Consider the following 14,946-nt stretch of genomic DNA (forward strand, 5'->3'; position numbering starts at 1 on the left):
CAAATACAGAGCTGCAGCCGTGCCTGAGGGAGCCCCTTCAAACGCCGATTCCGTTCTCGGCCTCCCGCCTTCCCCGCTGTCTGTATTTCCATAGACTAGACCAGAGTGCCCAAAATGTCTGTATTCCATTGGTAACAAGAGTTCATAAAAAATGAGCGCTGTGAGGGCCGGCCCCGTGGCTTAGCGGTTAAGTGCATGCGCTCCGCTGCTGGCAGCCCGGGTTCAGATCCCGGGCACGCAGCGCTTCTCCGGCCATGCTGGGGCCGCGTCCCACATACAGCAACTGGAAGGATGTGCAGCTATGACATACAACTATCTACTGGGGCTTTGGGGGGAAAAAATACATAAATAAAATCTTAAAATAAAAAAATAAATGAGTGCTGTGACCACAGGGGTTAAGCAAAGGAAAGCAAATTAGTGCTCGTCCTTATTAAGAACCTCACAGAGCACAAAAACGGGTGCTGTGAATTTTTGAGGGGGACAAGTGGGAGGCGTTTCTCAAACTAGTTCGGGCAGGCCCAGGTCTCCTCCTGAGGGCAGCACCCTGGGGGGCTTGGTGCCCCCTCTGACGCCTGCCCCCTCCCCAGGGGCCTCCTCATTCGCCCCCACAGCCTCAGTCTCAGCCACAGCCAAAGAAGCAGGCCTGTCCCTCCAGCTCGGCTTCAGGCCCAGACGCCACCAGCCAATCCTTCTTCCCAGAGAAACAGGGGCTTCTGCTCCCTTCTTAATTTGGTTGACTCGGTGATCTGTTTTCCAGACATTTACCAAAAATTCAGAACACCAGCCCTCCCAGAAATTGTCGAATCGGAACCATCTGGTGAGAAGGGTAATGTCGGGTTCATTTTCCCTCAGATATCTGGTATCTACTTGGCTGTCCTCGGATATTTATAATTGGATTTAACTCTCCCAGACACTGTCCTCACAGCGATGTGACAATTTTGCATTTGTTCCTGGTTGTACTTGTCCCCTCCCCAACTCCTCCCCCAATCCCTGCCTGCCACCATATACAATCACCCTTTCCTGATTGAGTTTAGGGAACATCCCCTGCAGCCACAGTGGGCTCTTAAAATTTAAAAATTATTATTAAATAGGTAGGAAACACACGAAATTTGAATAGAAAAAAATACATATACTGAGAAAAGTAAGCTCCTCTCCCACACCCAGCCCCAAGCTCACCAGGTTGCTCCCCAGGATGTCACCCTAAGATGTCAGTTTCACCTTCCTAGACTTATCATCACAAAGCAGTGTTTCTCATGCAAAACTCTCCTGCTCGAGAACCTACAACTGCTCCCTGTTCCTATATCACTACATTTTAATGCCCCTGACTTCCAAAGATTTCCTTGCAAATATTCAGTCTCTTTTGTCACTTCTTCAACTTGATGTTAAGCAGGCCAATCTCTTGATCAAATAACCACAGTGGGTTTAGTTCCCTCCATGTCTTGGCCTCTGCTGCTTCTCCCAGCTGCAATGCCTTTTCCGTTCCACTTTTGCTTCGAAGATCTAGCTCACCTGGTACTCCCTTCAAAGCCTTCGTGATTACTCTGGCCTCTTCAAGTCCCCCCTGCTGGTTGTCCAGCCCTGACCATCCACATCACAAATTCTGGCCCATCGCCACGTGCTTCTTGCCTAAATCCTTCTGTTTCTTATGCACACGTCCACTCTCCCCAGTGTGACCATAAGCTCCTCGATGGGAGGATAAGCCCTAATATACGCTTTCTCTGAAGCCCACACAATGTCTAGCCTCAGTGGGTACATTGATCTTAAGCCACCACCTAACAAAGTGCCTGACATTGAGTAATCTCCATAAACGTTTGTTGACTGAATAAAGGAACAGGTAAGGAATGGGTCCTGGGATACTCCTTCAGCTTTCTCAGTGGCCTGGATGACTGCTCTCCCCTGAACACATTCCTTGTCATTGTCCGTGATGGCCACGCCTCTACTGTAACCACCTGGATCTCAGCAGATGCCCACCATGGATTTTGCCCTCACCTGGCACTCAACGCATATTGCTTCAAATCTGAAATGCCCCACCTCTGACCACGGCCCCCTAGTCTTCTACCTCTCCCCACCTCACTGCCAGTACACTTTTTCCTCCCCTCATCGATGGTCACTCGACTCCTTTCCACCCCCTCTCCATGTGGTCTCCTGGCCCACCAACCCCCATGGCCTCAGCACTCCTGCCCAGACTGTGCCCACAGCTAGCCGAGCTGCCCCTTGGAATCCCTGGCCCTACACCTTCTGCCACAGCTGACTTCCTAGGTAACCCAGGTACTGTTTCGCCTGGCAGCTGGGGAGAAAGGAAACCTCAGAGCCCATCCCTTGGTCCCACTTCACCCAGGCCCTCGCTGCTGCGTGCCAATCCTTTCTTTACCCCCACCCGAACCACTCACCCAACAGCTTTCTTGAAAATCAGCAACTCGCTCAACAAAGCCAGAGGTCTTGACCACCTGTCCTCCTTCTTCGCCTCTCTGCAGCTTTAACACGGAGGCTCCTCCCTCGGGATCTCTAACAAGGTCTACCCTGGCTCTCCTCCAGGACTTCTCCCATCCTGCTTCCTCTACCTCTTCCCACCCCTGCGGGCCTCTGGCTTCTCTTTCTTGGTGACCTCAGATGCTCAGGGCATCAGTCACCATCCTGATGAAGATGCTCCCCAATCTGTAACTCCAGCCCCTAAAGCCACTTCTTCAGTTATGTGCTGGACATCACTGCCCAAGAAATGTGCCCACACCCCAAACTCAGCTGTCAAAGCACAAATTCAACTTCCCAAACAACAGCCCTGTCTGACTCCTCTGCTACACCTGGTAGTGCCACCATCCTCTGGGCACCAAGAGTCAGAATTCCTGTTGCTTTTGGCTTCTTTCTTGAAGAAGAATCATAATCACAACCATAATAGCTAACATTTATTGAGCACTATTATGAGTCAGTCACTATTCTTAGCATTTCACTTATATTAACTTGTTTGTACATCTTGTTATTTCTATGCTATTATTACCTATGCTATCATTGTTATTTCTATACTATTATTATACCCATTTTCCACAAGACAACTGAGGCACAGGGGGTTTAAGTGACTTGTCCAAGGCCTGGGAGGGATGGAACTGACATTTAACCGCAAGGATCCTGGCACCAGACCCTGCACTCTCAGCTTAAACTTTTGTTAACATGATCTCCACACTTTGTCTCAAACCTAGCCCTCTATATTCGCTTCTGTGCCCTGATTCAGGCCCTCTCCTCTGCTTGGTTGGATTATTTCATTTATCCACTTACCAGTGTCCCCATCTCCAGCCTCGTGTCTATTAATTCACCCTATGCTTTGCTAGCAAAGCAACGTTTCCACAGCACAGCTCTGCTCAAAAATCCTCAGTAGTTTCTCAGAAAAAGCAACCCAAACCTCTTGGCAACTCTCTCTCAATATCTTAGCCTGGGCCAACCTGCCCCTCCAGCCCCATCTTCCTCTCTTCCACCAACATTTGCTGCCCCAAAGAGGATGACTCGCCTCCCTATCCTGCCCTTTACAGTCCTGGGCCTTTCTCTTCCCCTCATCCCTCAAAACCCAGCTCCTGGGCCCCTACCTCCTGACCACCAGGGGGATCTGCCAGGAGGGGGCCTTCCGGAGCCTCCTTATGCCAATTGACTTAACCACCATTGCTGCTGTGAATTGTGTTTGGGTCCTATAGTTTGTTCATGATACAGGCCCAGCTCTGACCCTGGCTCCTGAGAAGAACCCAGTCCTTGGTCCAATTTCTCTGGGATGAGAGATGGAGGGAGTATCTTGTGGTGGATAACAAACAGTATACCCTTTGGAGTCTGAAGACCTCGATATGAATCCTAGCTCCACCACTGGGACTTGACTTCTCTGAGTCTCACACTCGCTGTCTCTAAGCAAGTGGTAATGAGACCCCCGTGCAAGGAATCATTGAGAGGGTTCAATGAACTGATATAAGGAAAGTGGCTAGCACAGTGCCTGGCACACAATCAGCGCTTCATGAACTGTGGTTAGTACATCTGCTGATCTTACTTATTACTGTTCAAGGCAACTGACAGATAAGTAGAATCTGGCTCCCCAAGTAACAGGCCTCTACATCAGCGCTGTTCTGGTTCCAGTGCATGATATACAACTTACCCACTGCACAGTCTACAGCGTACTTTGCGTGCTTCTGTCTCTTGGTTGGCGACATCTCTGAACAGCTACAAATGAAGATATTTTCATCTCGATTAAAGAATTGAAAAGAGAAGCTGGAATCTGGAGTTACTGACTGCCTATTAGAGACATGAATCTAGAAAATGTTAAACCAGAGCCCTGTCAAGCTGGTGTTTCCTACTCTCCTAAATGCCTAAGTCAAACTGGCTACAGAGTTGGTCCAAAGAGTTGTTCAAAAACTGGTCATCAGACGACAGAAAAACAAAAACCGCTGACGAAAGGGTTATTTCTACAGCAGCTTGTGCATAAGGCTAAAGATGAACGGAGGGCTACAGTGGTTTGGACTAGCACTGCCCAATAAGAATATGATGTGAGCCACATAAATAATTTTAAATTTTTAGTAGCCATATTGCAAAGTACAAAGAAATAGCTGAAATCAATTTTCATAATATATTTTATTAACCCAACAAATCAAAAATATTATCATTGTAACATGTAATCAATATAAACATTATTGATATTTTACATGCCTTTGTTTATACTTGTAAATCTAGTGTGTATTTTATACTTACAGCACATCTCATTTTGGACACCCAAATTTCAAGGGTTCAACAGCCACATGTGCCTCGTGGCTGCCATTTTGGAGAGCACAGGTTTGGATGTTAAGATACCACTCCCACACATGTGTGCATCAGTTTCCTCCCCAGAAAAGGCATCAGCCCAAACCTGGAGCCGCAATAGCGGTCCAGCCGCCTAGTCCAGAGGCTTGACTGAGCTTGTCAAGGTGCTGGTCAACCACGACCAGCCACCGGAGCTGTTTACCTTCAACTCTCTCCCCTTCCGAAGGCTCCATGCCAAACGCCTCACTCTTTACCAATTAACGGCTTCAGGGAGGCTTGCTGAAATAATTATTTTTTTAGAACAATTTTTTTCAGGTTATATGGCACTACCAGTATGGACCACTGGAGTAGTTTTCTCTCTTTTGTATTAGTAATTTTCTAACTTTTTTAAAGCTAAATCAACCAACTGTTTTGGAGTTATATGGGTACTCAGTGCCACCCTTCTTTGGTTCAGGTATTCTGAACACCGAGTGGAAAATGGTTTTGGTTTCTGGGGACCAATCCATTAAGGAGATGATTAACTATAATACTGCTATTTGGGGACTAAAAATAACTTTCTTTTTTTTTTCCCCCCAAAACCTCAGTAGATAGTTGTATGTCATAGTTGCACATCCTTCCAGTTGCTGTATGTGGGACGCAGCCTCAGCATGGCCGGAGAAGTGGTGCGTCGGTGCGCGCCCGGGATCCGAACCCGGGCTGCCAGTAGCAGAGCGCACGCACTTAACCGCCAAGCCACGGGGCCAGCCCAAAAATAACTTTATTAAAAGAACATTTGAGCTTCTAAAATATTTTAGTCATTTGTAATGATGCCTCAAAACTTTCTTCAGCTGACTTTTACATCTCGTTTAGAGGAGAGTCAATTAACTGATAATCTATTACTCAGGGATATTCATAGTATTTGCAACCTATAATATGGAAACACTATCCTCAGGAAATCATATTCTAGTGGCAATAACCCCAAATAATCTAGGTCAGCACTGACCAATAGAACTTTCTGCAATGATGGAATTATTCTATATCTGGGCTGTCCAATTATGGTAGCTATGAGCTACATGTGACTAATGAGCACTCGGCATGTAGCTAGTGCAAATGAGAACTGAATTTTAAATTTTATTTCATTTTAACTAATTAAATTTTATATTTAAACCACTACATGTGGCTAGTGCCTACTGTACCGAACAGTGCAGGTTTAGGGAAACTGAAATCTAGTTGGCAAACTTGGTTCAAAACACAAGTGAGAAATGACATGGACCCTAGATGCCACCACCTTGCAGAAATCTTACTCCTTAGCACTGCCTGTGGGAATGACAGATTAGTCTTGCAAATTTCCTTTCGGTGAAAGCAGATATGGAAACTGTTGGGGCTTCAAGAACACCTACTCTTCACATTTACGGTCTGGTCAATGTCCTCTGGGCCTCGAGGAGGGGTTTCTTGTCATCAGGAAAGAACAGGCTGGGAACAAGCCACCAGTTCTCCAGGCCATATGGGTTGCTTTCTAGGTTGGCCCAAGATCTCAGGGGACTGAGGAAGGCTCAAGAAGTCAACACAGATAACACCAGATAATTTTTACCCACTCCCAAATCACCCAACTCAACAAAAGCACCTTCCTATCTGGGACCTCATTCTAGGCTATAAGACATGGAAATTATGACCATGGCAGCTAAGATTAAGGGGTCTTCTGCAAACTGGCTTGGAGAACAGAAATATAACTATACGTTAAGGGAACCACAGATAGAAGGTGGCTGTGGAACAGTCCAGGAATATTTGGCTGTGTTCCTATGCAAAAGCTCTCTCCAGCCCGAGGATTCACGCAGAATCTTGGGAACCTGGCACACTCAGCAGCCCCAGAGAACAAGTAAAACAAAAAAGATTTTGTTTGTTTTGAAATGTCTAAAATTTAATATTTTATTTTCATCTTCAAAGTATTCATTTTCTAGCTGTTGAAAAATCAATTTGAATTAGAAAACTCTTTTTTTAAAAGAAAGTATACATACCTTTTACAGCTACAAAAATAACTCCTCCAACTATCACTGCTAGTGTGACTGCTAAAAGCCCAAACCTCCGCCTGGTATTCCCTGTAACAAAAAGAAAGAAATATAATTAGCCAAATTGATCAAAATAGAGATACAGCCTATCCTTCTTATTTACAGCCTCTGTATTTGCAATTTACCTACTTGCTAAAATTTATTTACGAAATCAACACTCATAGCACTTTCACGGTCATTCGAGGACATGTGCAGCAGAATGTGAAAAATCTGAGTTGCCCAATACACACAGTCCCAGCTGAGTTTGGACAAGGCAATGCTCTGCCTTCTTTGTTTTGGTTCTTATACCATAAACAAGTGCCCCTTTTCTGGTCTATTTAGTGCCACGTTTTCCACATTTTTGTGCTTTCTGTTGGCTATTTCACTGTTTAAACTGGCCCCCAAGTATGTGCCGAAGTGCTGTCTAGTGTTCCTAAGCACAAGAAAGCTGTGATGTGCCTTGTGGAGAAAATGTGTGTTAGATACACTTTATTTAAGCATGAGTTATAGTGCTGTTGGCCATGAGTTCAGTGTTAATGTATCAACTATATATACATATATACCTATACACACACACTATATATATATACACACACAACATATATATACTATATATATATTAAATAAGGTGTCTTTAAAAAGAAACACACAAAACAAGGTTATGTATTGATATTTTGCCAAAAATGTTGTAACCAGAGGCTGGCAGGAACCTAAGCCTCTATTTCCCCTGGGAGCTATGGTTCAGTACTCGCTAATTCCATGTTCACAGTGACTTTATAGAACATAACTACCATGAATAAAGAGAACAGACTGCGTTTCTAAGTCAACTTATATGCAGAGGGTTGATATACATCAGGCCTAGTGTTATTTAATGAAAGAAGCAAATATTTGCTATAATTTTGCTTTCAGGGGACCAGCCTGGTGGTGCAGCGGTTAAGTGCGCGTGCTCCTATGCAGTGGCCTGGGGTTTTCAGGTTCGGATCCTGGGCATGCACCGACGCACGGCTTGCTAAGCCATGCTGTGGCGGCATCCCATATAAAGTAGAAGAGGATGGGCATGGATGTTAGCCCAGGGCCAATCTTCCTCAAGAAAAAAGAGGAGGATTGGCATTGGATGTTAGCTCAGGGCTAGTCCTCCTCACAAAGAAAACAAAAAGCAAAAAAACAACAAAAAAAAATTTGCTTTCAGCTTTCCTGCACGCCCAGTGGAAGCATAACTTGGCCTCATGTGTAGAGCAATGCGGCAGTGGTGCCTAACAATGCTCATCCCGCAGCAGCTGGACACGGCTAAGTGAGGTCCTGCAGTCTCACTGAATCATTACAGCAGTGTCGGGTAAGTGTTTTAACATCTGCTGCCTCAGTTTGCTCACAGGGTTAACTGTAAATGGGACTGATAAATACACCTATCTCATAGGGCAGTTGTGAGCATTAATTGAGTCAATACACTTAAAAAAACAGCTATTAGCTATTACCACTAACCCTACTGAGTAGACGCTATTGGTATCTCTACTAATGTTCTTTGATTGTGCAATTACATTTCCAAGATGCTAACCTACAGAAACCATCAGTGATCTGCCCCTCTCCTCCCTCCAAAAAAGGCACGAAGATATATACTGCAGCCTTAGTTACAACATCAACAAGCTAAAACAGCCTAAGTGTCCTCAACAGACAAGTATGGTATGTTCATGAGGTGGTCTCTATCCAGCCACTAAAAGTCCAAAGGCAGAATACTTAAGAAAATGGCAAAATGATCACAATGCACCGCTCGGGATGGTGGTCACTAACAGCAAGTACAACATGGATAAGAAGGGAGAGGAGGGGAGGGGAGGGGAAAGAGAAAATGAATGAAGAAATGAGAATGAGAATATGAACACACACCCTTTCCTCTTATTAGGAACACAAGTGGGTTAGAACAAATTGGTTTGATCTGAGAGGCCCCTGGTCAGAAACTGCTAGTTGCCCCCCACATCCATTCTCCCCTCTTTAGTAACAGAATTCAGATTTTCAGCTGGGCATACTGTCACTCACTGAAAACAATTTCTCAGCCTTTCTCACAGCTAGGTTTGAGCACATGACTAAGTTTTAGGCAATGAGATGCAAGAAGGTTGTGTGGTACTTCTCAAAAGCCTCCCTAAAAGGGTGGGCACACCATTCTCCCCTTTCTGGACCCTGCTGCCTGAACCAGCCGGGAGCAGCAGGAGCTGGACTGCACGTGGGCTCTGACAACTTCACAAAGCCACAATATGCCCAGGGCTGCCTATCTCCATTTTTTTTTTAATGTAAAAGAAGTAATCTACATTTTTAAGCCACCGATACTTTAAAAAAATTTTTTTTAATCAGCTGAATGTAATGCTACTTGACAGAGTCTCTTCCAAAAACTCTTCTCCCACGGGATGATGCCAGATGCTGTCATCACTTTGGGACACCAGATAATTAGGGGAGATGACAACAATAATAGAAGTTAATTCTGTTCTTCCTTCTTGACCTGCCCATTGCGTTGACAGTTGCTCACTCCCTCTTCAGTTGGCTTCTATGATACCACGTTCTGGAGTTTTCTTCCTATCTCCCCAGTGGTCGTTTTTAGTCTCCTTTGCTGGATCCTCTTCCTCTTAACAGCCTCTAAGTGCTGGAGTCCCCAAGACTCAGTTCTAGGACACCTCTCTCCGATACCTGGTCTCTCTAAGTGATCCCCTCTAGTCCCATGACTTTAAATGCCTATTATGCTGTGATTATGCCCAAATTCATACCTCCAGCCCAAACTACTCACTAGAGACCTAGACTCAAAAATCAAAGTGCCTTACTTGACGTCCCACTTGAAATCTGACAGGCATCTCAACAATACGTCCCAAACCAAACTTTCGTTTTCCTCCACACACCTGCTGTTCTCCTGCTTTCCAGTCTAATACACAGGAACACAATCCATCCAGCTGCTTGGGCCAGAAATCAAGGAGTCACTTGGATATTTTTTATTGGGCACCCTTCTTCCCCACTCAAACCATTAGAAAATCCTCTTGGTTCTATTTTTAAAATGTATCCTAACTTGATTCACTTCTCCCAACCTCCACCACCGTCAGTCTAGTCCAAGACACCACACTCTCTTGCTTAGACCAACAGTTTCCAAATTAGGTGCATATACCCTTGGAAGTACATAAGATGACCAGTTACGTGCAAAAAAAAAAATTAAAATCTCTATTACATTTACTATTTATATCATTCTTTAATTTTTTTCAATTTTGTCTATGTTTTAAAATGGTACAAGTTAGATTCCTTTAGTAGTACACTATTGTTCCCAATACCCAATCTCTCCTTTTTCCTTTGGTAACAGAACCCCTGTGTTTTAAATGGGCACATGGCCAGCCAGCCAAGGATGACATTTCCCAGCTTCCCTCAGCGGGGTATGGCCATGAACTCAGTCTGGCTAAGGGGGTGTGAATGGAAGTGGTGCACGGCACGCTGGGGTGATCTCTAAAGGGAGGGACGGTGCTCTATCCTGCTCCTGCTCCTTCTCCCTTCCCACTGGGTATGAAGCAGGTAGAGACGTGGACTCTTGTCTGCTTGACTCAGAGAACCCAATTTTTAAGCCATATTTCAGTACATATTTCCAAAAGATAAGGATTATTTGTAAAACATAACCATGCCATTATCATACCTAAAAAATTGTTTAATATAATCAAATATGCAGTCACTGTTTAAATTTCTATTTTTTACTTTTTTCTGTTTAAACCGGATCAAATAAGGTCCATATATTGCAATTAATTGATACGTTTTTTAAATCTCTTTAACCCCTAAGTTTCCCTCATTGCCTCTCTTTTTCTTCTCCTTATAATTTACTTATTGAAGAAATCTGATTCTGTAGAATTCCCCACAACCTGTAATATCATTTAATGTGGTATGGTTTTCACTAGCCAATTTTTGTGAATCAGTCAAAATTTTTTCTTAACTTGATTTATTTTGAGACACGTAAAGAGCCAGGATGGAGTCATGGGAAAAAACTCCAGAATTTGGAAGACCTAAATTTTAATTCTATCTCTATTACTTAAGTGACCTTGGGGAAGTCACCCCACCTGGTTGAACCTGTCTCCTCACTCTTACAAAGTAAATTACAATCCCAGTCCAGCCAGTCTACAATGGTGGTGGTGAGGAGCAAATGAGACAGTTATTTGGACGAGTTTGCCAAAGAGTAGCAGGCTAGTCAATGTGAGTTACTATGCTTCATGAATAAAGCAACAGAAAGGCTGGATAAAAAATCAACAGCTGAAAAAGTAAGACTGAGTATTTAACTGTTATACCTTCATGGATTTATATCTGTTATGATGCATGCAACTCCAGAGAAAAGTATTCAAAAATCATTACAGGAAAAAAGAGACCCTAGACTTTTATTGTTGAAAAGAACCATTCAAGTCATTAAGCTCAGGCCCCAGTTTTACAGAAAAGAAAAAGGTCCCCCAACATCTGGTTAGTGGAGACCAAGGACAGGACCCCAGAGATATGTCTCAAATATCAACACTACTCCAGGATTTAAATGACCTAAGAACTATCTAGCAATGTTTCTCAAACTTTCAAAATCTACAATGTGATGTGAACTATCAATCTGGGGGAAATGTAAAAGAAAGACAAATTACAATTATTTAATTAAAAAAAGGGCTGTTTTCAAATTAATAACACTCATTTCACATCAGTGAGAGGGATGTTATCTTGATCTTTTCTCAAACTATCCGCAGAGAAGAGCATCTTCCTTGGGTATTCAATTCTAATGGCAAAGGTTAAGTGAAAACCGTGCAAGCACAAAATGCTTGAAAATCTCTTAAAATATTCCATATAATTCTATAGAAGATCTTATTCGGAAATTGTCTCCTTCAAGTATTTTGCCTCTTGGAACACCCGAAGCTTTTCAAGATTTCAACCTGCTTGTTCATTATGCACACGGTCACCTTCTTTCTACTTGTTGGTTACGTATGCTGCATACGTACCAAAGCCAAAAGCAAGCTGGTTTTGTTTTCGGTCGTTCCCACTGTAAAGCAACTATCTGCTAGCACACTGTATGACCTGGGTTTAGGCAGCACTCAATAAGCGGAATAAAGGAATTAATAAAGGAATAAAGCATAAAAATTGTCATTAACTTTGCAGCTGGTTTTTGGCAATTGTGTGACTTGTGCGAATGGTGCCACTTTGAGTGACACCTCTGTGGGTTTGGTCTTTTCTCTGTCTTTAGGGACCAAATCCATCAGTTATGAATCAGAACTCATTTTGGACTTTTTCTGGAAATATTTGTTTACTTTACCCAAGAAGTCACTCTGCTCTGTCTGAAAATGATATAATAACCTTAATGGCTTTATGTCACTTTTTGCAAAGTTTCAGAAAGTACAATACATGGGAGACTTAGGGAGAATGGTTCACCAGTCAAATAAAATTCAAGTTTTTTACATTCATTATATCTACTAATTGCCCTTTTCTGTTTCAGTTGCTTGTTCAGAAAAGAAATTCATTCACAGAGTGACCCTATGTATCCCAGCCCAAAGAGATTCATATTCTCTATTTGCCTTGGAATCCTGTTCACTATTTACAACTACGATATTATTCTGAATTATAGTATTTACTATTTCCATCTCTTCTTTTATGTTTTAATGAACCACTTTCAAGTCACTGATCCCTTTGTTTGCAAGCTGGGAGTATAATGTAAAAATAGACAATAAAAATTGTAAATTACAAATGTACATGATACTTAACATAAAAACACCATAGATGAGAGGGATTGTCATGCTATTAACTGTTAGCCTAGACAAACGTATCAAATGCACATTCTTGTAGCACACATACAACCTTTAAGAACACAATGGTTACTAAGAATATTATGAAGCAGTATGGTGAATAATTAAGAGCATGGGCCCTGGAGCCAAATGGCCTGATTTCAAAACCAGGCTCTGCCACTTACTCGCTGTTGACCTTGGGCAAACAACTTAAACTCCTTGTGTCTTGGTTTCTCCCCATAAAATAAGGAAAATTACTAGCACCCAACTCATAGGGTTGTGCGAGGACTGAATTAATTAACATGTATTAACACGGTGCTTGATATAGAAAGTGCTAAAAAATGTTAGCTTTATATCTATAATGGAATGTCTGTGAAAATTGTAACTCATTTTACATTTCAAATTTGTGAAATGTATGTTAGCCACTCTATCTGTGGTTTGAAACACACAAAGCACCCCTGGTTGGTGGACCCCACTTGTATACAGTATCTCTGCCATGACACATTTAGTTATTTACTCACCGTGTGGGACACAAGTGTCCAAAACGATTGATGATGCATTTCTGAATAATGGATTGCTAACGACACACTCTATTGTCCGTGAGAGAGCATCTTTCTTGTTAACACACACTTCTGATGATTCCGAGCCATTTTTACACTGTGCTGAGGAGCAATTCCATGAGTACCTTATAAGGTCTATATGGCTGCTGTAAGGTTCCGGAATCCTGCATTGGACCCTAACAGTTTCATTAGCCAATGTACAATTTAGTGTCGGAGACGGAAGAGGCTCTGCAAAACAAAAAATGTATATTTAGTACAGAAAAGAGTAATATTTAGACTCATCATCTGCACATTTATGAAGAGCTCCCAACTTCCTTATGAGCTTGAAAAGACGAACAGACTATCTCCTTGAGCACCAACAGGAGAGAGTTCACTCTTCTTCTGGGTCAGATCTACCTGCTCAAATTCAGATTACTTACAGGCCTCAAATCCCTTATCCTCATTTTGAAAGCCAGAAGATTTCACACGAGATGGTAGAAAAGTCATTTAGCTGCAAACCCTGATCAGAACTGACATGAGGATTTATAGTTTTTATTTTTCTCACTTACTTCAAATATTCATTATAGTGTTTTACTAAAAATGTTAACGTGCTTGAGTATAGGGTGCTCCCCATAACTCAGTGGGGTGCTTCTTAACACACACAGAGGAAAGAGTTTATATCACCTTTCTAAAATCTGAAAAACGTTTAATTTCAAAACATGAGACTCACAGGGTCTTGCAAAAGGTACCGTGGAGCTGTGCTGGGGCTGGCCCTGCTAAGAGGCAGAGTGGGGTGTGGCGCACGTCACAGACCTGCCAGTCTCATGCCCCGCTTTCCTCTAGGAGGCGCCTCCTGCCGGCTAAGGCAGCCTGGCCTTGCAGGCCTGGGTTAAGACACCCACATGTCACATTACACCATTACTGCCCTCTAAAACCTCAATGCTAATTAGTTTGTCCCATTAGCCATGCATTTATTTGTTAATTCATAGGCATTCTTGCCTCTGCACTTTTCCCCAACAACTAATCATAAGAGACTTGAGAAAACGTGTAAAAACACATTGAATATACAAAAAATGGTCATGGTAGCATTTGAATAATAAAATTTCAATGTAATAAACATCTACTAAAAAGTGAATTAAAGTTCATGGAGATGATGGAATATTATGCTGTCATTTAAAACGATATTTTCTAAGACAAAAGAATGCTTAAACTCTAATTAATAATCTAAAAAATGAAAGTATTCAATTTATCTTTCCCCTCATCTTCTCCCCCTGAATTCTTCCTCGCTTGGTGAAATAATGCACCCAGCCTGCCTTGTTAGAGACCCGAGTCATACATGACTTCCCTTTCCGCTTGGGGCTTCCTCAGTTTTTAGGTTTAATCCTGGTCACATGACTCATCACATACTCCCTTAAAGTTTTTCTTTAGGTAAAAGAACTTTTAAGCTTTTTTTAAGCAGTGGAAACCTTTTCCAAATTAAATATTAAGCAGGAGACCAATATCCTTCAAAAGGATAAGAAGTTGCTCTAGTTAACTCAAAATTGGAGAGCCCAGAACTCCCCTCCCTCGGCCTCCTCAGGTCCACCCTGCCCGCCACACTCCTACAACAGCCCGAGGCTCTTCCAATGAGCCCCACGTGTCTCCAGAACAGTTGAGAAACAGAAATGACTGTTCTAGGTAACTCCGTGTACTTAGGCCTGCCTCTGTATCTTGGCCGGCCATTTCTCAGGGGCAGGAAATCAAACTTTCCACTTCCTCGGAAATGTTCCATAAAAGCATTTCTCAAATATTAATGTGGCTAAGAATCACCTAGGGTGTGTGTAAAATATATAGATTCCTCGTCCCACCACCCCAGGTGATTCTGATGTGGGTGCT

General features: G+C 42.9%; 1 protein-coding gene across 4 annotated transcripts in view; it reads right to left on the reverse strand.

Moving 5' to 3' along the window:
• Nucleotides 1–14,946, reverse strand: part of CD58 (CD58 molecule) — a 44,057-nt gene that overhangs the window by 9,110 nt on the left and 20,001 nt on the right. For 3 of the 4 annotated variants that reach the window (XR_009219775.1, XM_058538897.1, XM_058538898.1), the window contains exons 3-5: nucleotides 13,054–13,320; nucleotides 6,756–6,836; nucleotides 4,124–4,188 (exon numbers count right to left, since the gene is read on the reverse strand). Coding sequence is in view for 2 of the 4 variants with exons in the window: in XM_058538897.1 (XP_058394880.1) it covers nucleotides 4,136–4,188; nucleotides 6,756–6,836; nucleotides 13,054–13,320 (401 nt within the window). In the remaining 2 variants the exon portion in view is untranslated. The remainder of the gene's footprint in view (nucleotides 1–4,123; nucleotides 4,189–6,755; nucleotides 6,837–13,053; nucleotides 13,321–14,946) is intronic. The other variant, XR_009219776.1, reaches the window with a different exon arrangement.

This window comes from Diceros bicornis, chromosome 4, assembly GCF_020826845.1.
Source record: "Diceros bicornis minor isolate mBicDic1 chromosome 4, mDicBic1.mat.cur, whole genome shotgun sequence".
NCBI lineage: Eukaryota > Metazoa > Chordata > Mammalia > Perissodactyla > Rhinocerotidae > Diceros > Diceros bicornis.